At 44.6% G+C, this 23,602-nt stretch overlaps 1 protein-coding gene across 1 annotated transcript in view; it reads right to left on the bottom strand.

Annotated features, from left to right (window-relative positions):
- Positions 1-9,304: 9,304 nt before the first annotated feature.
- Positions 9,305-23,602, bottom strand: part of GAN (gigaxonin) — a 39,643-nt gene continuing 25,345 nt past the window's right edge. Inside the window, exon 11 of the mRNA XM_038185669.2 lies at positions 9,305-23,213. Coding sequence (XP_038041597.1) covers positions 23,032-23,213 — 182 coding nt within the window. The 3' untranslated portion in view covers positions 9,305-23,031. The remainder of the gene's footprint in view (positions 23,214-23,602) is intronic.

Raw genomic sequence — 23,602 nt, forward strand, 5'->3', positions numbered from 1 at the left:
ACCACTGTCAAACAGAGTACAAAAATACAGGAAGCAGAAGAGAGAGCGTGCATTCAGGTTGGGCCTTAGCCTTGCTGCAGTGGGCAGCATTTAGCTGTTCATTGCCAGCATTTTTCCAAACTAGCTCTGGACACAAGCAGAGGTAACCACAGTCAAACACTGGCCTGCGAGCTGTTGATGTTGCCTGAACCACCTGATCTGGATCTCCAGAAGAACAGCCCCACAACCCCTGATTTTGGGTGTTTCACACCACACAGAGGTCTGTTAGCGGTAAACACAAAAATCACGTCCCACCCTGTAGGACCACCACCTCCGGGGCTCCACACACATCCTGTACCGCACTGCAGCCAGGCACAGACATCATGCACAGGGCAGGTGGATGGAGCACGGGCTGACAGAAGAAAGGTGGAGGTGAGTTTCCTTGTAAAAAAGCCTGAGATGAATCCGGCCTGGACATCAACACAGTGACTTCAGCCCTCAAGTCGAGGATGAGGTCGCCACGAGCATCCAGATCCCTGCATCTAGACCTTCTGGGAGACATCACATGCAGGGCTGAGCTCTGTGCTGATGCCCTAGATCTCTCCAGCAAGCAAACCCATTTTAATTCACTCCTAAGGCAGACACACCTCCTCTCACCACTCTCCCAGTCCTCCTCGCAGCTGGGTCATCCCTCCCCACAGGGCTGTGTGGGGAGCACCGGTCTTCCCTGGCACAGCAGCTCATCACCCCGCTGGACTGCAAGGAGTATTGGCTGCTAGGGATGGAGCAAGTGTGCATGGGGAGATTTTTTTAACCTCTTCTTGCCTTGTTGTGTGTTATAAGGCCCCCAAACTCACTTAGGCAGAAAGCAAAATTGCCTCCTTTGTTCAGCAGGAGAGCAGAAAGGACATCTAACCAGAATGACCGGAACATAACTGGAGTTATTAACATTTGTAAGCATCTGCAGCCACTTCTGTGCTGTCCATCAAATGAACATATAATTACCAAGCGATTCCCCTACTTCTTGGATGTTGGGTTATTAAGTGAAAGCAAAAAAATTATACTGCTCACCTGAGATAAAAGAGCCCGTGGAAAGCAGCCGGCCTTACATTAGGCTTTGCTGTGCTAACAGTGCTGGCTGCAGTCAGAGTGCTTTCTCTAAGCACTTGAGCACTGTAAAGTGCTTGAGGAGACGCCACCTTCGCCTAGAGAGAGATTTGGGGCAAGATTTTGGAAGAAAGGTTTGCATACGAGTAGCGTGATCGCTGCTGGAATGCCAGTTTCCTGCTAGACACACTCACCGGTTTCGTGATCAGGGGCTCTGTTACAAAAGAAGATTGACCTGCAGAGCCCCAGCCCTTCACACCGCAAAGTGGCGGGGCGATGCCACCTCCAGAAGGAAGATGAGTCACCGGGAAAGAAGGATGGAGCTCCAGGGAGCTCCTCCTCAGCACAGGCCTGCAAACACACCAGAATAATTTGCATTCCACAGCTTGCTTTGCAGAATCCACAGATAAAAATCAGGCTTGGCATGGCTGGGATAACCGAGCAGCTGAACAATGGGCCAGCTGGGGAAGCAGGTACTGGGCCAAACACAAGCGGGCGACTCGCTTTGGGCCAGGTGGTTCCTGGGGCACTGCCCGCGGGGAGGTGAGCACCAAGTAAGCTCAGGTTTGACTGCACAGTGTGTAAACGCACGCAAACACAGGCGGTGTCAGCAGCCTGGCTGCTCCCAGAGCCCGGACTGTGGGTTTGCCCCACAGTCCAGCATGTGGCTGGGCTGGCTGCAGGACAGGACAGGGGCTGTCCTCGCATCCTGCCCCTTCCCCGGGCTCTGGGCCTTCAGCAGCACCGCACGGCCCGGCCGCCTCGACCTTGCAAAGGGATAGAAGGGGAGTGTGTCCCTGCCAGCTTCACGCCAAGCTGAGGGCTCTGATGAGACTTCCCTGTCCCTGCAGCCATCAGACATGTGGCCGGGTGTGCTCATACTGAAAGAACACCGGAGGAAGTGGGATTTGGCTCCGTGTGTGAGCAGTGGGGAGCCGGATGAGCTTGGTCTGCAGTACACGACCAAGGCCGTGCGTGTCTGCAACACCCCGGCCTCCCTGCCCAGGAACTTCTGGCCCTGGCTGCCTTAGCTCTGGCGAGCAGGCTGGGGTTGGGCCAGGGCCCCCTGCCAACACCAGAAAGGATGGTGCATGGGGCTGGAACACGCTGCCCACCCCCTGCTTTGGGACCGAGGCCACCTCCGCCTGTGACAGTGGCCACACGGGGACTTGTTCCCCACCCAGCAGCTGCTGTGGGTTCCCCTGTGGCCGGGTGAGGCTGGCTCCTCTCTGGACACAGCCACGATGCTGATGTGGCAGAACAGCCCCGCTGCTGTGGGGCAGGGATTGCTGAGGGTTGGTGTGAGAGCTGCAAGGCTTGGGAGCCACCTGGGCTCCTCGGTGGTGCCCCCGGGCATGCTCCAGGACTGGCACATGGGGACACTGGGGCGCTTCGAGCCCCACAACACAACCCATCAACAAAAATGGCACTCAGGAACGACTTATCGCCATGGTAAGAGGAAGTTTACATACGGTTTGCATAATACTTTGGGTGCGAAGTCTCAGAGGAGGTGCTGGCGTCATTTGTCACCAACTAGCCCTGTGAACGCAAATTGAAGTGTGTGAATCTGCTGGAGAGGCTCCTTGAAATTTGTGAGGGAAGGGACACAGCCTTCCTCTAACAGAAGCACGGGGGAATACAGCCGAAGCTTCCCTCCCTAGGGGGTGTTGCACAACATTTCTGCTGAGGAGCACAGGAGGATTAAGATGACTGGAAAAGCAAAGAGAAGGAGCAGGGAGCACTACAGTGCTGGAGCAGTTTCATCTTGTTCATACTTCCTCCTCCCAGCAGCATCACTGTGCACTGGAGCATTAAAGGCGAGATTTCTTTGCATCTTGTTGGGCCCTGTGGCAAAGGGAGATATCTGTCTGCCCCAGCAGCTAGGGGCGAGTTTCTGAGCTGAAGTGCAAGAAATTATGCTTACCTCGCTGAAGAAGGAGTCAGCTTCTCAGTCAGCTGGCAGCAAGCTTGTCTGTATGTGAAAAGCTCTGAACAGTCCTTCCAATCATGAGGGCATCAGCTGCCTGCGTGGGCAGCCCTTCCTCCATTTCCCTGCTCTCCACCCCATGGTGGTGGCTCCGCTCCCCAGGTAACTTCTGCAGGCCCCACACACTGCTAGGGAGAGCTGAGGGGCTCAACCACAACAGGTCAACGCCCTGGGCCAGCAGTCTGTGATACTGCAGTTCAGTTTTCTCCCACCTAGAAGCAGGGAACAGGACAGACACATCCTCCAAGGCACGAGCTGACTCTGAAGTCAAGAGGACAGGCGATAATCTTCAGCGCCTTCCTGGCTCCTCGAAGGATCTGCCCCTCTCTAGCCTGCAAGTCACTCGGTGACAAGAGCGAGGAGCGGAGCTGAGGCCACCAGTGACATTTGTCTGGCATGGAGGAGATTGAAACTGCCACAGCTTCTAGTTTCTAGCCATTCTCTGTTTGTAGGAAAATAAATGGTCAGGGTTTGAGGCCTACAGTATAAATAGAAACAGATCGTATTTATGGGAAAGAGGATATCATATTTTTAGGTAATATTTGTGATTTTGGTGACATTCATGATTTATTACGACTGCAGTGCAGAAACACTAAATCTGCTTTGTGCTTTGGACAAATCACTTAATCATTCTGATTCATGCCATCCAGAGCTAACGAGAAGAGTCTCTTACGCTAAACTTATCACACATGCGAGCTTTGTTTTGCCAGCCAGGACCGTGCCAGGAAAAAGCAAATACCAACAGATTATAGGCAATGGTAGCGGGTGTAGCAATAAGGATGATCTTGATAATTACGTACCTCCAAGAGAGAGGAGAAACTTGTTTTGACTTGCAAATGGAATAAACCTGTCATAGCTGTGATAGGAGTCACCCGGGCTGGCAAGAAGCAGGTTCTTTTTTTCAGGTCTCTTTAATAAACGGGTACAGTGGGGGAGTGGTGGAAGAGCCTGTGAGAAACCCTGCTGGTAAGGCACTTCCCTGGTCCTCCAAACACCCAGACATCCTGACCTGCTGTGCTTTAACTGAGAGCCATTCCAGGCCCACACAACTCTCCCTTGGCCATCAGTCTGCTACACTCACGGGGGGCTCTGCAAGGCAGACCAGGAACTTTGCAAACCCAAAACGTGACCATAGCTCCGTGTATGTGCAGGGCTGGAGACTTTGCAATCTTGCTGCCACATACAGACATCAAACCCAAGAGCAACACCTGCACCAGCACAAGTCGGAAGCAGGATGTGGTTTAGCCAAAGAAATTTTGCAGAAGATTCCTTCCTTCCAGATTTCTCTGGAAAATCACACAATATAGATGCCACGGCTATAACGTGGCTTTAACAGAAGGCTGCTCCTTCTGTTAAACTACATTATTCTGCAGTTCCCCGACTCCAGTACTTGCTGAATTCAGTCACAGAGCTAGAAAGGACATTGCTCTATTTACTTAATCACCAGTCCACAGAACTGAATGGCCCACAGAAGTCCTGCAGGAAGATGTTCTCTGGGCACACTGCAAACAGTGGATGAAATGAAAACACCAAAAATGCCCAGTTCAAGTCACTTCTACAGGTAGGAAAGCAGAAGAATATTGTACCTTCCTTTGCAAACTCAGAAGACTGATTGCCTACTCAAAAGTAGGGAGCAGCCGTGCTATGCCTAACCTATTCCCAGCAGCTAGTAAGGCAAGGAAAAGTTCATCTCTTGGACTTTTATAACAATACATTTGTACAGCAAAGCAAATTCAGAGTGTCCGCCATCTCAAAGGAAGGTCTGGTGCCTTTGTAGTTACAGCAGCTCCAACGAACAGGTTAGGCTAAGGAAAAAAAAAAGAGCCCAGAAAGTTGGAGCGGGCAGTTAATAGTAGGTAAAAAGAAATTGAATAATGTCCTGGAATAATGTCCTACCATGCCAATCACCAGCCCAATACCTGCAGGGTGCAAAGCGCCATCCAGCAGGGAAACAAGAGATGGGAAATGCTGGGAACAAACTGAGTGGTGGTGCGCTTGGTTCTGACACTACGTCTCTGAATGGAGACAAACCGAACGTGCCTGTGTTTAAAGCCACTCGTCTGGCTTACGAGAAGTATTACGGTGTTATTTCTGTGCGGGGCTGTAATGAGCACTGCACAGTTCTCTGCACAGGGATTGTTTAACCTTAGCCAATGTCCCATACCCGAAGGGTTCATTTCAGAACGTTCTTCTTCGGCCCTTTCCTCGTGTCATTTCTTAACATGGAGGTTACACAATTATTCAGCTGCAAACCAGCTTTGTTTCCATTTTAGCTTGCACAACCTTCTTGTTCTCTTTAAACAAGAACAAGGTAGTGGCTTTTCTTTCTTTTTTTTTTTTTTCCTCTCCCAACTTTCATTGAAATATTAATAATAAGCCGGAAAATTCCAGGGAGCAGTTCTAAAAATGAGCAGGCTGGATTACTGCACATCAAAGGGAGGCAGGATTTGCTAACTCTTTTGCTTTACATGCGTGTGATTCACAGACCACTTTATGAAAATGGAAGAATGATTTAGGAATCACTCAGGTCCTGACAAAAAATAAACTAATAGTAACAACCTAATTTCCATGAAAATGGGCTGGTCTCCAAAGCATCTGCCGAGACCAGACAGCATTGTGCTTGCAGCTTTTGTTTGCTCTTCAAAGCAGGTAGAGCCAGGAATGTTCCCATGCCTCATGGCAAGCTCTAAGATGTGGTATGAGACTTTCAGAAGAGGGAATTTCGCATTTCTGCCTGAATATTTCACACTGCAACAGCAAGGAGAGCAGCACAGCACAGCTGAAATGAGGAGACGGACTGAGAGGCAGCAAATGGATCCTGCAGCATTATTGTGCGAGGGGGGGAACTGAGGGCAACCCAAAGCACTGGGAAAGAAGTTAAGACTTAACTGCAAACGAGCAAGACTTGCACGAAGAAGGATCTCCCTGTCCAAACCTTTTGCAGAGGTGTATCAGGTCCAAGAGCATCGCCCCTGGCTCCCCGAGCAGCCGATGGACACAGCCAGGCCCACAGCCAGGAGGACAGGTGAGAGCAGCCTTCTGCTCCGTGCAGGTGGGATGGGAGCAGCACGATGCACCTCATGCACGATGCACCTCATGCACCTTGTAGGGGCTGGCCTGTTGGCTCAGGTGGCTTTTAGCACTTCAAAGCCTTCAGAGCCTTTTCTTTGTGACTCCTACCCCAAGGGAAACAGTCAAGCGGGCGGGCGTACAGAGAATCAGCAAAACCCCTCCTGCCCAGGCACTCTGAAAGGGATCCTTACTGCCTGCCCTGCCAGCAAATCACGCTGGGTGGCCCTTAAGGGCTTTCCTACTCCCGGGGCAGGATTAGGGAAGGTGAGAGCAGGGCGGGCTGTGGGAAATGTCAGGGCCCTGCTGCCGGGGAGCTGAGCCCTGAGCTCGGCCGCGTCCCTGGGCGCAGGTAGGAAGGGAGCCAAGCGCTGCCACCTGCGGCGAGCTGCCGCTTTCCCGGGTGGCAAAGTTCAAACACGCTGGGACAGAGCCCTACAGGACAGGGTGCGCCCACAGGAGCGAGGGGGGACGCACCCAGCCCCTCTCCCATCAGAGCAACCCAGCCAAAAAGCAGCCGGAGATCGCAGCCGCACAGGCAGCAGGGTGGGGTAGAGGGCTGCGAGGAGGGGAGGCCGCTCTCCTCTCCGGGACAGAAAACATCAAAGATGCCCTGAAAAATTAAAAGCTTCTGGACAGACGCTCTCGGTGTGTTTAAAAAAGCACAGCGGGTCAGTTTCAGAGCTCTCTTTCCAAAGGCCTTTCCTGAACACAAAGGGGAAAACATGCGGTATATGCAATGGAAAAACACTGCATGCCTGGCATTTAATATTTTTCACCTGTGACCCAGGACTGATGTCTTTTTAACTCCCTAATTTAATCCAACAACAAGTCTCAGGAAGAAAAAACCTTTCAGAGTTTGGAAAGGAGTTGGAAAAAACTAAAGTCACGCTCAACACTTCCCCTTCCCTGGAGAGATAGGAGTACTGCTTGCCCTTTCCTGACGATAAGCATATCCTGGTGGTTAAAAATACATTTGCTCTTACCGTAAATTCTCCATTAGCCAACTCCTTCAGCCCAGCCCACGGTGTTGGGGTTCACGATTCCTCTGAGACCACGTGTGACAGAGCCAGGCACATGTGGGACCAAATATGCTGGAGAAAAAGCAAAAACAACCGGTCGGATCCTGCGGCCACTGCCTTCACCTGGAGCTGCAGTCAAGATCCGTTGAGTGGCAGCAATGACATTCGGCTGAGTTACCTGCTCCTTCCCCAGGTCCCTGGGGACTTCGCAGTAGTTTTGACTCTGACTTTACAGCAACTCGCAGACAGGAGGTAGAGGGCTATTGAGTTCGGAGCAGCAATTCATTCTTCAGTTAATTCCACTGCTTCCAGTGGTTGCTGTGCCAAAGCACTGAGCAGGCGGCACAGAGAGCAGTGGACGCAGGGCTTGCTGCTACTTTTGGGATGCTGGGGCCAGCAGCTGCTTACCTGCTCTGCAGAACACCGTGGCAGCTTCCCCTCCTTCCACACCACCTTCCTTCTCTTCTTCAGCTGGAAACAGCACCTGGTGGAGCTTGCTCAGGCCCCTGGGCTCTGCAGAGGCCACGGGTGGCACCTCCTAGCAAGGAGGAACCTCCTGGGAAGAGCCTAGCTCTGCAGGGCTGGGGATGCTCCCCCAGGAGCATCACAGCTCCTAACCCTTGCTAGGGAGAGAGCTGGGGGATGCTGCTTGGGGCAGTAGAAGTCCCTTTGTGCCTCTGTGCTCCCAGCAGTGGGTGACCAAGCTTGCCTGGGGCACAGACATCACAGGGGGCCCAGGGCAGCTTCACTCCCCGGCACTGAGTGCCTCAGCTGAACAGCCCCACTAAATAAACTGCATCTGGATGTATTTTGTGCCACTTCAGAAAAATAAAAAACAAAATGAGAGGGATAAAGAGGAAGAAATGGAAATTTCAAGTTATACCTCCGCAGTGCGCAAAAGGTAAAGGGAGCCAAGCAGCAATCCTCTGTTAGGATTCCAGGCTGTGGAATAAAGATAAATCCAAGTTCACCCTCGTCTCTTTGTTTCCAAGAAGCAGTAAGACAGAGGAGATATGGCAGAGCCCATCTACGCAGCCATAACCATGGGAACACCAGCAACAAAGGTAAATCAACATTAGATTCCCTATCATCAGCCCGTGTTTACAGTGGAGGCCTCAGGCTCTCTGCACCACACTGGCTGGCGGTTCAGGACCTGTGCTCCGCTTTGGGATGGCTTTTGCACTGAACAGCAAACACTCACCTCTCCCTCCTATTCCCCACTGTCTTTTTTAGTGCTCACAGCACCCATTTTTGCACTTTCGGAGCCATGGAACTGCCATCCCACCCCGCTCCCCCAGCCAAAGCCACCCCAAACCTTGGCTTTTCTTCGCATCCATCTGGCTGTGCCTCGATGTCTTTTTATTTTAAAAAATGGTACATGGAGCTTGGTGAAATCATGGCTTTTCCTGAAGACCAGAGGTATTGGAGTAGGGCTCCCTCCTCTTAAACAGCCCAAACCCCTTGCTCCAGCTCTGTTGGAGCACAAGCAGAGGCAGTGGCAGATACACCCTCGAAGGGACAAGCCCAGCACGAAGGAAGTGTCCTGCAGCTGGTTGGCACCTTACAAAGCCTGGATCTCTGACCTCAGGAGGTTACACACACACGCCACAGCATACGAGGGTCTCCAAGTATCTGGCAGCCCTGGAACGAGCTCCAGGTACCTGCCCCTGGGAGCAGTTGTGCTTCAGCTCCTTTGCTCCTGGCTTTAAAGGTCACATGAAAGCAGCAGTACTCGGGAGGAGTAACGAAGGTGACTGCAGAGAAGAAGGGAGACCTTCAAACAACTCTCCGAGCTTTTCCAGGTGAACAGAAGCTTCTTCCCACTTGCATTTCCCCCGGTGTGGCCATCACTGACACCCACAGTCATGGGCATTTATTGCCTGGACAGAGCCCAGAGGGATGGCTCCCGCCCCCCTCGAGTTCCCTTGCCTTTCCTCCCCCATTGATTTCCTTTGGGTTTTCCCCTTTGATTAAACTTCTGGCATGTAGGTATGTTTAATAATAAGACAGATAACTCATGGGAGATGATATTTATAAAATCCACTGCATTTTTTTTTCATTCTTCATAAGACCTTGAGAAAAAAAATCCTGAACTGCGTTTTTCCTTTCCTTTAAAAATAGAAACAACAAAAAACTGATATGAAGCAGTTAACAAGTTTTCAAACCATCAATGTTTTATTTGGTTAGTTTATTAAACACCTTTAAGACAATTAATTTTGGTCTGTACCCTTCTATAAAATAATTCAAGTTCTGAACAAACCTCCAATACATAAAGCAAAGTTACTTTACCATACGCAAATTTCAGATCAAAATACAACACTCTGTTTTCTTACATTTATAAAACCCGGTCAAATACAAACAACATTAAAAAAGATAAAACACTTTCACTGATCCTTGGTACAATATTACAGCACAATTTGCACAGTGGCAACTAAGTCCCCAAAGCACAATTCAAATACTTTAAAAAGGGAACCTCCCTTTAGTCACCCAACGTTATACTGAACACGTAAACAAAGCAAGTGCTACTTAATCCAGGAAAATTCTCACGTCCCTTTTTGTATCATGTGCGAGCCACAAAGCAATTCTGCAAGCAAGGTTACCGGGAAGGAACCCAACCGTTTCTCTGCTTTGCTGTTACAATTTTATGTGCGACTACTCCATGAAAATAAATGGATGGAGGTGGACCAGACTCTGCACTGGGCAACTTATGGCAACTAAAGTAAACCAAGAAACGTGTATTTTTCTAATAACAGATCAGAAAGCTCTTAAAAAGAATAAAATCGATACCAAATTATCTGTGGGTACAATTTGAGTAACTGCCTTTTTCTTCACTTTCAAGACACCTAATACAGACAGAGTGTTTTCAATTGTTGAGAGTTTGTTCCATTGCAAAACCCAGTGTTTCAACAACAGGTCAAAGTGCCATTAAAATTGCACATTTTTCTTCAGTTCTGAGGATACGTGGTAGCATGCAATGTTCATTTGTTACTAGGCCTAAAAGCTTGCACTTAACGCTAACCTATGAGCGACGTGGGGTCTCTTATCAAACTGAAACAACAGCGAAAATTAAAACGCATACAGAAAAGGATAAAACTGAGGCATCGGTTGACAAACATTCCTTGGAAATTTCTACTCAGCAAGCCTTACGATAACACCTCGAGAACAGAAAGTAAAATCAGAGCAATAATGGAAGGGTCCGATGTATCCAACTCGGGTTATACTTTGCATAGGCAGTCAAGGCAATTGCACAAACGCTGTAGTGCAACTCAGAGGGTAGTTTTGCCCAGTTCTCTAAGCCCCTTCGTTGTCCCCCGCCCTCCCCCCCGCCTTAAAACACTAATTTTACTTACAATTCAATAGAAAGCTCTACTAATTTAGTTTCAGTTAGCGTGAAAATGTGTACACAATTAAATGCAAAAAATAGAATAATGGATCTAGCTTCTCTCCTCCCTCCCCCAAACTCACATCGTATCCTGTAGGACACTGTACATGTTCTGAAGCTTTCCCTATCCATTAACGTTAGTATTATCCCAACAAACGAAGGAGAACTGCATACTGCATAAATAGCACATATTTAATAATGACTGTGTAAACAATATAGGATGGAAAAAAAATGAAAACAACCTAGTGAGGTACAGCAAGAACTTTATTTGCTAACTTAGTCTTTTAAGTGCAATTGAAACACTGCGCACTGCCCTTCTCAAAAAAGTCTCTCCATAATTAAGCTACGCTACGAAGATTATTCCCGTAAAGCTACATACCCATGTTGTAACTCATCGTATTGACTTAATGCAAATATTTGTGGGGGAAAATTAATTTACAGGGTTAATTAAATCTTTGTAGTATTCAAAAGGAACGATAGTAAAGGGATCCGTCATGGAAAATGTGGTAAATATATGTTTTAAAAATATTTCCAATAATTTAAACACAAAACAGTAAGTATATTTTGAAAAATGCATAGAAACCCTGTCAATATAAAAATCCCCACTAAAATTACACAACTAAGCAATTTTAATCTAAATATTTTATGTGCTTTTCCTATAAAGGCCACTTTGACATACAAATACAAAAAAATTTACATTTCTCCCCAAAATAAATAATTTGCTTCTCAATTAAAAATACTGAATATGGAAGCATAACAAACTTCTTGCAGGCCAACTGCTTATCTGCAGTGGCTACTTCTGAAGAAGAAAATCTCCAAATATTGTCAATTACCAAAAGAAATAAAAAAAAAACACCTTCAGACTTTGTTCTGCCTAGCGCTAAGAAAAGCCTGGGGTTAGGGATGGTGAAGTCTGAATCCCTCACACTGAATGTGCCAGGGAGGGAATAGACACAGACATCTGAAGAGAAATTTGCCATTTCTCTCCTGTGCATACACTGAAATCTTTTGAAATCAGGGAAATAAATAAAGGTTAACCTGAATTAAAAGAAAGACAAACTAGGACGTGGAGTTAGGGAGAAGCAGTATGAGGTACACCGTGGGTTAAATTAAATGACAAATATAAGTAAACTACTCAGAAGAAGGCATTATAATGTGAGAAGACAAGATAAACGGATAGATGAGAGCAACTCACAGGCCATAGACCTGGGGGGAAAAAGTGTATTGATGTTAATAGTATCTAGTAGAAGCACGAAGAGGAACACAAGGAACAAACTTCACTGGAAAAATGACACAACGGGGGAACAATGAATCTTCAACAACTGTCGTGACCACATGGGCATTTATCCCTGAATTGCAATGGAAGCAGCAAAATCAAGCACGTGTACACACGCACAAGCAGTGGAAATGAAAACTTAGACTGCATTTGAGACATCACAGTTATGCATCCCTGTAAGCACCAGACCCACAACTGATCATGGGGACATAAGCAAGACCTAGACCTACCTGGAGGGGCACAGCCCACCCCAAATGCCTAAAGCACTCTAGAGCAAGGAGATGCAAATGCTGTGAAGTGGCCCCTGACTTACCCCAGTGGGTAAATTGCACTGGTGGATTTACAAGACAAGTTCCAACCAGCAACAACATGGCACTGACAGGGGGGATACACTTTGACACCACTTAGTTCAGACAAAACACCTAACAAGCTGGACAGAGAAGGCAGGGGAAGGAGGAGTAAAACCAGTGAACAAGAGCTGGATACAAGATTCCTGGGCAGCCATTTAGTACAAGTTCTCCTAACCTTGGACCAAGGACTGGATTAGGAAGGACACAAGAGTGGTGTACCTTCTGTACCATAAGGAATCCAGCTCTGGAGCTCTATATTGCATAGTTTGATTGAAGACAGAGTGCTTGCTTCTTATTTTTCACTCTAAGAAAAGACATAGGACAGAGTGTTCCAAGGGCTGGCCCTCAGTGAAGAAAAAAAAAAGCAAAGACTCAATTCCCACACAGAACAGAAAGACACACAGAAAACGTATGCATATAAAAAGCCTGGAACAGTAAGCACATCTGTAATGCAGAAGTCAAAGCATGACAGCTGGATGATGGGAGTAAACTGAGCTGTCAAGCTGCATAGAGTGATGGTAAACATGACCAGGTGAGTGTTTCTACCGTATCACTGACATATTTGTGTAGAAAAGGCGACAATATATTCTGACAATATGCTGACAGTCATCAGTACCTTACATTTGACAGAAGGCTGAACCTTCATGAGAGCGGTAGCAATATGCTTAGGAAAGGCCTGACAACCCAACACCCTCCTGCTGCTTGGCTCACGGAATACTGGTTTCATGACTTTGTTAATCAAGGCAGTTGTTATTTTGTTTTCCTATGCTAAAAGAGAAGATTGGTATAGTACAAATTTATACTAAGTTAGCCATCATTCACATATGGATTTTAATTCTTTAGTCCAACCCTGCAAGATTCATGGTACTCAATAAACAAGGTTTATAGAGAGAAAACTCTGAAGGTAGAGCATCTAATTTGAATAAATTTTACTTAAATTTTGCCTTCAAAAGAAAAGATCTCAAATTATCAGGCTCCAACTTCAGATTACTAAACAGTAAGTAAGCAAACTGGGAGGCAACTACACATTTCTGTTTACTACAGACAAATAAAAGGGAGGGTGGAAAACCAGGCAGCCAGGAGCTCCCTGGATAGTTAGGCCTACACTTGTCCTACCCTGCAGAAAAGGCTCCAGAGCCTCCAACACTTTGATTTAAATCCAATGTGCTGGTGTAGTGTACTTAAGTACAATAAAACACCACATTGGGTCTCTGATAGCAGTCAGCCCACAAACCTTACGGGCAGCAGGGACATCTCCTCAGCCCTGCTGCTGGGGAGCAGCCGCAAGGCTCAGGCTGCGTGCAGGCTGCGTGCAGGCCTGGTGATGGTGCTCCTCGTCAGCTTTCCCTAAAATAAGGGGATCAGGGGTGTGGAGGCTCAGTAGGGCTCCCTGTGTCTCTTGTTTTCTGGCTGTTTCCCTGCGTGCTGCAGGGAACACAGCAGTTCCTCACGAAGGCCGCCAGCCCGTGGCTCCTGGACAAGGCCAGCCCGGGCAAGCTGGGGTTGCCTGGAGCACAGCACCCAACATGAGGCTGTCTCTCAACTTTTCAGGAGTTAAAAGGCTTTTAGATTAACAACTGAGGAACGTTACACCCATAGGACTTTGAAGCCTGTGCAAAGACACGGAACTCGATGCTGAAGATTGGCTAGGTTCACAGAGATCCCCCTGATTCTTCCTGCTGCTTCTGACCGGGCAGCGCGCAATTTTCTGACCTCCACAGAACCAAAATCTTTCAGCAACGTGAAGATATCAAATCACGAAGCTGACCTGATGATAAGGATTCAACAAAAATACAGAGACCACTACAAGGGCAACAACAAGGTTCCTACCCAGGACTAAAATTCAGCTCTTTCCTCCACGGCTCACATCTACAACAGCCTCCTCAGACCACCAGGCTGGGGCCGCTCGATGGCCACCCCACAGCAGCATTTGGTGGCTCCTCTTCTACCTCCCAACCGTGGTTGAGCTTTCTGGGGTGACGAGGACATTGCCAGCCATTTGCATGCCTCAAATTTGATGGCAAAAATCCTACCTCAGGCCAGGCCAAACAACATCCAGATGCTCCTACAGCCGCATAGGTCAGCGTATCCCAAAGTGGGAACAACACAGCCAGGTCCTGGGATCTAGCCCAAGAAGATTAATATTTACTGAATAGCCACCATGATGCCAATAGAAGGCTCTGGAATTAGTAGCTAATTGGTACAGCCTGCAGGGACATGAATAGCTCCTTGTTTTATCCCTACTATTTGTGCGTGGCCAGTACAATATTTGCTACATTCAATTCAAAGTTAGTATGAGCTGCTACTTAACATTTTAGAGGAAGATTTCCTTGTGAAGCATTTCTTTTTGCTGTTGTTGTTGCCTTTATAAAGGCAGGAAAAAGGCAGCATTTTTCCCAATTACATTTTTTTATTATTAAGGCTATTAGGAAGCTGTCTATGAAAAGGGTTTTGTTTTTTTTTTTTTTTTTTGAAGGACTGAATACTCAAAACAAAAACCAGAACAAACACGAGCTGATTATCAGCTCACATTGGTACTTTAATAAGTCAAGCACAGTGTAAGGAATTCAAAAAATATGTCAAAATAGCACCTTTAGAATCGGAAAAAAAAGCATATATTTTTTTAATTCTTCAAACTGATGAAAAACCTGCATACTTGAAGGTCCCAAAGAAAATGACCAAAATATAATCTCAGGTGCAGAAAATGTGTTTATTTGGACACTTTCTCATTTATTTATACAGTAAATGGGGAATTGCATGTAAGGAAGTCCAAATTTGACCTTACAGATAAGTCAGTGAATCTCTCTATTGAGAAAATGGATCAAGTTCACAGGCAAAACAGTGCAGAGTAGAAGCAGAGAAAAAAAAAACATCTAATCTGTCTTTAAAAAGTAGACCTCTACATTTTAGTTTTTTTCCTATTTAAAAATCACCAGGACAGTCTTTCAATTGCTAGCTCATTTACAAGTATAACAGTTACTTTCAAGTAATATAATTTTTTATTTACTTTTACAGCAGCTGCAGGTCAACCTTGGTCTTTTTGTACAGAAACATGCATTTAAAATGAAATTAAAGTAAACTGTCCTTGGACAATGGCATCATTCTGCCCTGCTTCTTGTCTGGTTTTATTTTTTATTGAAGGACAAAATGTAATTTAAAAAAAATGATTTGACAAAGTGCAAAAAAAATGAGGTAGCTGGGAATAGGGGCTTCCCCCCATGCATGGACCAAAAGGCAGACTTCCAGCCACAAATAACATACACGGGAGCGTGCTACACATGTTCTATGTACAGGATTGCTTACAGCTGCTCAGGTGATCTTTAACCTGCAGACACCACAGTTTTACAAGCTTGATGAAATGTCATTTCATCATCTATTAAGCACTCTCCCCACATACACTGAGTGGCGTTAAAGGATGCTAAGATGTACAAGAAGCCAGTGCACAGGAAGATCAAGTTTGCATGGACTTCCTCCGACCTACAGCAGTGAAAGCATTGGATTCAGAAGTAAATTTGGGGCAAGAATGAAACCTAAGTCCTGCACGTAAGAGCAAATTACAAAAAAAATGAGGCCAGAAAGCAGTATTTTGCAGCAAGGTACGCCCAGCATCTTTTGGTTTGAAAGGGCTTCAGGTGGGCAAATTCTCAGCTTTGACACTTTCCTGACTTGAGACTTCACCTGAAGACAGGCAACATCCCAGCCATGTTTCCACACCCCAAAGGCATCAAGGGGCAGCAATTATACCAGCTCTGTGCCAAAAATGGCCTCTTGCCCCATGGGATGCAAACAGCAAGGCCATGCACAGTAAAAGGAGAGTCTTGCCACTGTACAAGTAATTTTCCTCCCCAATTACACTGTGATTTTAAAGACACCTCCTTGAAGTCTACCGGAACACAGCTTGTTGTTTAAGTAAGTTAAATTAAGGTATTGACATACTACCATAAATTGCAAAATATAGTCTCAGACCCCTAAATACAAAAAGCAATTACAAGAAGTAAATCATTAGGTTTGGGAAGTTAGTGAGGACAAAAACAAAAAAGCCTAAAATTGACTTAACAGCTGTTTCCCCAACTAAACAACAGATAGAACAATCTCAGTTGCTGCAGGCAATCCAGAAGAGTCCTTTGGACTAGTTTAAGACCAGTTCTGAAGGATTATGAGAAAACATTTCTTAGGAGGCTACCCCTTGGTTTCCTATCAGCACAAAACTTTAACAAGATCTTCAGCTGCTCTGTTCAACATGAGCACCTTGCCAGATACCCCCGGTGTATTTTTTCCACTTATTCCAATAATGAAATACACTTTGCTTTTACTGAAATAGTGAAAAACATGACAAGAACGATAATGCTTTCCTACTATTACCTGTAAATTCACAGAACAGAGCTGCCTAGCTGAAGCTTTAGCACGTGAGATCATTAAGTTGAGAAATTCAATAACAGCCAGTGATGTCTTTTTAGCTAATTTCCTATCACATAAAGAAATTTATACTTTCCAAAATGGCTCTTGCTCTTTATCAAGTGCAATATTGTTCCACATTTTTTTTTCCTATTCTGAAATTCATGCAGGTGACAGCAGATTTCAGAAAAACAAAAATTATACTTATAAAAGCAGCCCACTGTACAGCCTGCTTAAATGAGCCTCTTCAGGCTCTGATTGGGTTTAAAAATACAAACGACAGAAACTTGTCCTTGACAAAACCAGAGGATGTCTTCGCATTGACTGAAAAGGAAAGGAGGAAAGGCAAAGAAAAATCAAGGGCATTAGATGGTGATTCAGAAGCACCTAGCATTAAAAAATTACATGTTTAGGTTTTAATCAATAAAATAATAGATGTTACTTACATTGGGGATGCTTCTTTCTATCCTATTATTGTAATCAAATCCATCAGCTTTTACAAGGGCTCAGTACTGTCTCATTTCATTATGAAAATTCAAGGGCATAGGTAGGCAATGGCATTGAGCATGTTCATTTACTGATGTGCTCTGGCAGGTGTGTATCATTTACACAAAACCCTGCAGAAATACCGGGCAACAAGCTTTAACCTTTTACATTGAAAAGTTCCAGTCTTACAGCTCATTTTTCAAGATATTCAATAGATTATTTCAACTAACCTTCAAGTATTATTCCTAAACAATCTGACTCTGTGTTACGATTATTTTTGTAACTTGTAAGCAGCTATCCTGAACAAGCTATTTTAAAAACTATCTTTTCAGATTTTGTATTATTGACAAACTTACAACATAATCACCTGTTGGTAGCAATTTATAGTTTAATGTTCCTATTACTGTTAGTACATTTTAGCAAGTGTTTATCTAATTAGGCACTTAGAATGGTTTTAATTTATTCTTTCAGATCACTTGTTAATCAAGAATTGAGACAACTGATTACCAGAGTACAGCAACACGCAGGTTACCAAGAGTCACACAGGACACAGCTGATCAAAGATATTTCTTTAAAGCCTCGTTGCAATCCGTCCTAATAAATTTCTCCGGAGGAAAAAAAAAAAAGGGAGGTCGAGTATCTGCTCTCAAACATATCAATAAATTTCAGAGTACAGATGTGATCTCCAAAGAAAGTGAGCAGTGCTTCACCCAAATCTTAGTGTCTTTACAGTGGTATCTCCCAGTCAGCTTCTGCTAGCTCCGCTTCCCAATGTGAAGTGATGAGACAGACCTCCCTACTTTTCTTTCCAAAGCACTGTGCCACGGAAGTGCAGACCCCACCAATCCAGCTCTCGTCTCCAGTAACAAACAAGGAAGGGCAACAGAAAATGGCAAATGCCTAAAGGCTACAGTACTAGTGACCGCAACGCAGGCCTTAACTCATCCCCCAGAAAATACTCCAAGTTAACGTGGAATCAGTAGCCTCTACCCGAAAAACAAGCATGTATATATTTAACACAGCCCCTGGAAAAGCTGTTTAATTACTCCAAAGATGAGAACACAACCCCCAAAAACCTTAGAGGCAGGAAGGATCCATACTCTACAGCAAATAAACTGTTGGGAAGTATCACTCTGAGTGGCACAAAAACATCCCTTCAGTAAAATCTTCAGTACGCCTGCGTCCCTGGTTATATTCACATTTTCTGGGACACAACTTTCCTTCTGCAGATAAGATTAATTCAAACGAATTGTACTTTATCTAAATATGTATAATTTTATATACTAAAACCTATTGTCAGCTGCCATTCATTATATACTTGCATGGCACTAGTGCTCCAATAAAGAGCAGCGTGTCCATATGCATCACACGGAGTGATGGCACAAGGCAGCTGTGAAGAGTAACACAAATCTGCAGAACAGTATTACACAAAAATTAAAGATTTACAGTGTTTTAAGTAACATTCATTAAAAAAAAGAATCATTACTTTTTTTTTTTTTTTTAAACACAGTGAATTTTAAGCATTCTGTGTTTTAACAGAAGAGTTGAATTATTGTTATATACAGAGGAAACCACAAGTTTGGCACTTGGAACAACTTGTGTTTGTTATTGCATCCTGCACTTTGCATGGCAAATGCACATTACCCAAAACCAAGCAGGCTGTACAGACACTGTATTTATCGAGCTGACCAGAGGAACTGCAGTCAAAGCAGGGAAAACATTCCCTAAACCCCTCAATTTTTACACTTTTGCATTTACCAAGTCATGCAGGCACAAGAAATACTGGAGGAAAAAAAAAAAAAAAGAAAAGAAATTAAGCTGCCTGATGCTTTCTGGAAGGAGAGTTGATAAAAAACAAAGCCAGGCACTTTGGTAGCTTTAATGAAAACACGTATTTTTCAAACATATTTTGAGCAAGAATTCTGAATCAGAAGGCAGAGTGCGACTTGCAAGTCTTGTGCTGTCAAAATCAAAAGGGCTATGACCTGCCTGCAGTTATTAGTGAGCTGGCTCATAAATTTGCCTTTATTTTCAGATTCACTACTGTCCTTTTGTTTAATTACATATTAATTTGGGTTCAATTCACAGATGAGGTACTTCAAAGCTACTGAAAAATCAAGTGACCAGGATCAGCTGAGTCAATACAGCATTTTCAAAAATCTAAAACTCTAGGGATTGCTGACAAACTATTTAAAGACAGACAGACCGACCCTGCTGTAGTACAACAGAAGATTTCAGGATGTCCCTTTCTCAGGTTAGAAAGAGAAGGAGAATTTGGAATCCAGTGCTGACTATTTAGGAGCACGAATGGCTCTACAGAGGCCAGATGAGGAAGAGAAAGCCTGCCTGCTGCACATCTCCCTCACCTCTGTAGGCTGAAGCCTCGTGTTTATGGCATTCTCTCTTTTTTCCACTTGTGCAGTCCAACTGTTGTGCTTTACCCTTAGGTCAGCTGTTCTAGAGCCTTTCCAAAACTAATCTGTTGTACGTGGAGAAATGGAGGAAAAAATATTTTGGGAGAAATTGTGGTGGGAGTTGGAGTGATGGGAAGAAAACCACTGCTATTCCCATCTTCTGCAACCTCCACCCCATAATTGGGGATTTTCTGACTACAAGTCCTTGGGTTTGTCCAATTTTGCAGCACAGGAGAGGAAAGGACACAGAGCCAGGACCAAGCCACTCACACCTGCACTGTGACCCAGTCCTTGCCTGGCCTCGCCTCGAGATGTGGCCACCTGAAAGCAGCACCCCAGGGACGCAGCCCTGCTGCGAGGTGTGCTGGGCACCAAGTCAGTAGCACCCTTCTGCCTGACTGACATTGGCCTCGAGAAACTGGGAAAAAGGGTGCCTACAAACCTGATCCCCAGAAGCCAGCCAGCAGCACAGGCTGCTGGTTAAGAAAAACATTCAAGAATTAATTGGTGAAGGAACTGGCTGGATTGAAGAACGCTGATTTGTGAGCTGGAAGGAATTAAGTTAGAGCGGCTATTGAGGCTACCATGCCAAGCAAGGACTACTTAAGCAAGTTGCTAAGCTGCCAAAACATCTGAAACCACCTGGATTGCAAACTGAGAAAGTTCAGGAGTTGCTTCACGCATGGTTCAGCCACCACATGCAGGGTACACAGCTGCCAGGAAAGCAGGGATGGCTGGGCAGCAGTGTCAAACCCAGACCAACACCCTGCACACTTGGCACCTCTGGAATCAAATCCTCTACCAAAGCAAACCACCTTCCACCTCACACCGAGACCAGCCACCCAGCTCAGACACCACCACCTGCACAACAGAGCTCTCTTGGGGAAAAACAGAGCCTGGGCTTTGAAGCCCAGCTCCAGACCAGGCAGGGATCTCACATCCCAAGAGAGGCACTCATCACCGAGCTCGCAGATTAGAGCTGGAAAGACCCTGAAAGATGAAGGGGTCTTGCCAAATCTTTGACTTGTGCCTGCACATGAAGCTCAAGGTGACAGCATCTCTAGAGGCTTGGTCCCTGACCTCCAACCACAGAGAAAGCAACGTGCTAAGATATTAAGTTTGTAATTGTTTCAGGTGAGGAGACTTGAGCTTCTTGGTCAAATCTAGCTGAGTAAGGGAGAGCATTTGCAACACATTCTGGTTACCAGCAGAATTGCTTGCTTTATTTACACTAAAAAAAAAAAAAAAAGGAACGAATACCTACTGTAATCCTACTGTAAGTGTAAACATCTTGTTCATAACTTTAACTGCAAAACACTGCTAATGTATATATGATTTGGATTTATTTTGTGCATTTATTACTTAGGTTTTCTGGACACTAAATGCCCACAACTGTACTAGGGAGCTAGGGACTCAAGAGATAGCAGCCAGCACTAGTCTAAATAACGTTTCTGAGAGTTTTCTAAGCCACTTAGAAAAACTAAGTTCAAAAGTGAAACAGATGCTTAGAAACATTCAATCTCATCACTTTTGGATATAGGATCTCGGCACTTTGTCTAAGGAAAAATTAACGTAACATTTTTGGAAAAGGGAAGTTTTACAGATAAGCTAACAGCACTTGATTCATTTCACAAGACAGCTGACAATGGAAATAGTGGTTCACATTTCTGCAGTAAAGCATTTATATAAATTTAAAATCTAAAGACATATATATATACACACACCAAGTTTACTGCAATGCATAAATATAATATAAATGTTTTAATACGCCAACTAATATAGGTCAGAAAACTGATGTATGTAATTCAAGTTTTGCAGCACTTCAGCACTGTAAAAAATAAAAAAAATAAATAATTGTCAAGGGATTGACTGCTGCCCTCTCTTGTTGATTTATTTTCACCCCTTCTCTCAGAATCAGAGTAATTCCAGCTACACATCAGCACTGTGGAAGGACTGAGCAGGAGTAAGTTTCAGAATGTCTCTTCAAGGAACATTTAGTTAAATACAGCTATTGTACTAGTCTGGGGTTGTTCTTCAGCAGACTTAAGATGATTCAGTAAAAATGACACAGGTTTACACTAACAACTGAGGGCAGAGATTGGCTTGTCTGAGGTCCACAAAATTGCAGAGTGGAAAGTATTTTATGTAGTTATAATACTGGTTATATAAAAACTCTTTTTCTGAAGGGCAGGAAGCCTTATTTCTATTTTCACCTCTCTTGCTTTATTCCTTTTAAATAAATATAGATTACATCCCACCCATCACAAACAACAGTGACATTAAAAAGTGAGGTAAAGTGTTCTACCAGCCGATTTTTACTATGAACAAAAGTCAGTTAAGTATCACTAACGATGTGAACAAGACTTGCTAAGAAATAAAATGCAAGATACCAAATTCTTCACTATAACCACACCATAAAACCCAGCTTTCAAAGTCAAGCAGCAGGAAACGAGACTCTGCACCCTAGCATGGAAATTATTAGTAAACCAACTTTTGATCCCAATTTAAAATAGCTGTACTGATTTTCCTTAACTGATAGTCCAAAAAAAAAAAAAAATCGTTTTCTCTGTGAAACAAATATATCCTTGTCATATTTTACCTTTGTTCCAACAGAGATAAAATGCATCTTCCTATAATCCTCAATCTTAAAAAACATTTTCCTAGTTTTCACGTGATCTGAAGTAAAAAGGAACATAACCTATTTTCTTTAATTTCTCAAGTTTTGTTGTCTTTTACCAAGAGCAGCAATTGTCACGAACCGTTCCAAACGCCACTTCCCTTTACTTCAAGAAAACGGCCTCTAAAATCCATGCAGGAACACATGCCGCCCATCTGTACACCAGTTCACCAGGCTATTCAAATGACAGCGTAGAAAAAAGTTTACTTCTCTACAGTATACTGTATCCATTTTAGATTAGTCCATTTTAAATATATTAAAAATATTTTTAGGAATGAAAACATTGCAAATGAATGAAAAACGTATGTACACACCTCCACCATTTTTAGGCACAGACCTTAACTTTTGAGGAAGGACTAGAAGTAAAAGGTGCAACAACCAACATCTCCGGCGGCATTACAGTCAAACAACAGTCCTTGCAGTATACCAGGGAGGTTGGTTTTCATATAGCTTCTGCGTATTATAGCTATCCAGTCCGAGATAGCACATTTATTCTTATCAGTTCCCCTCAGGGGAAACGCACCTTAGATCTTTTTTTTGCTTTTCAATAACCTTTGCCAAAGGAATATCAATTCCCACCAGTTCCAGACACAGCAAACCTCCTTCAATAACACGCTTTAGAGTCCAAACGGTTACGACTGAAGGTGTTTCCTTGATTCCCGTTTTTTCCCCCCTCTTCTTTTTAATGTATACGTAAGTTATTTGTCCCCGAAACAAGAACTGAGACTCAAGCTTTTTAAGCATTTAAAACAAAAACAGTTACCATACCAAAGCACAGCATACAGTGTAAGTTTCAGTTGTAATTTCTCAGCTTTTCCTTTATATAGAGCTATATTATGGTGGACTGCGCAGAATTCTTCCAGTCTCCTCCACTGGCAGCATACAGATCACGGAGAAGGTACACGAATGCGGAATAATCCCTGCTGAAGCTGCAGTCGGAAGAGCTTGCAGTTTGCGATCCGCAAAGCTGCACAGCCAGTACGGCGAAGGTCCGATGGAAATAGTGGCTTAGTGCGCTGCCAGGTTCCCGTGCTTCTTTTAAATTCTCTAACATAGTCATAATTTGTACCTAGATCCACACACACAAAAATAAAATGCTTAAAACATACAGTACCCACCAGCACACTTCACCTCTAAGGCAAACACAAGAGCATGCACAGGACTACAAATCAGGTTCGAGATACGTGACTCAAATTATTCTCAAAAGCAAAAGGTGACATTTCTTATCTAATTAAACCCACCGCACCAGGAATTTTGCTGTTTCATGTTTCTGTAGAAAGCCCTGTTTTACACACAGGCATGAAAACACGCAGTCTTCCAAATGTCTTTCACAGTATGCAGCCAGATACTGAAAGCTGTGAGGAGGAGCACTAAATATGCTCAGTAGCACACCTGTGTATCTATCACCTCGTGTAGCCACTATCCCATGCAGGTGAACCACAAGATGAGGTCCCAAAA

This window comes from Anas platyrhynchos, chromosome 12 (genome assembly GCF_047663525.1).
Source record: "Anas platyrhynchos isolate ZD024472 breed Pekin duck chromosome 12, IASCAAS_PekinDuck_T2T, whole genome shotgun sequence".
NCBI classification, from domain to species: domain Eukaryota; kingdom Metazoa; phylum Chordata; class Aves; order Anseriformes; family Anatidae; genus Anas; species Anas platyrhynchos.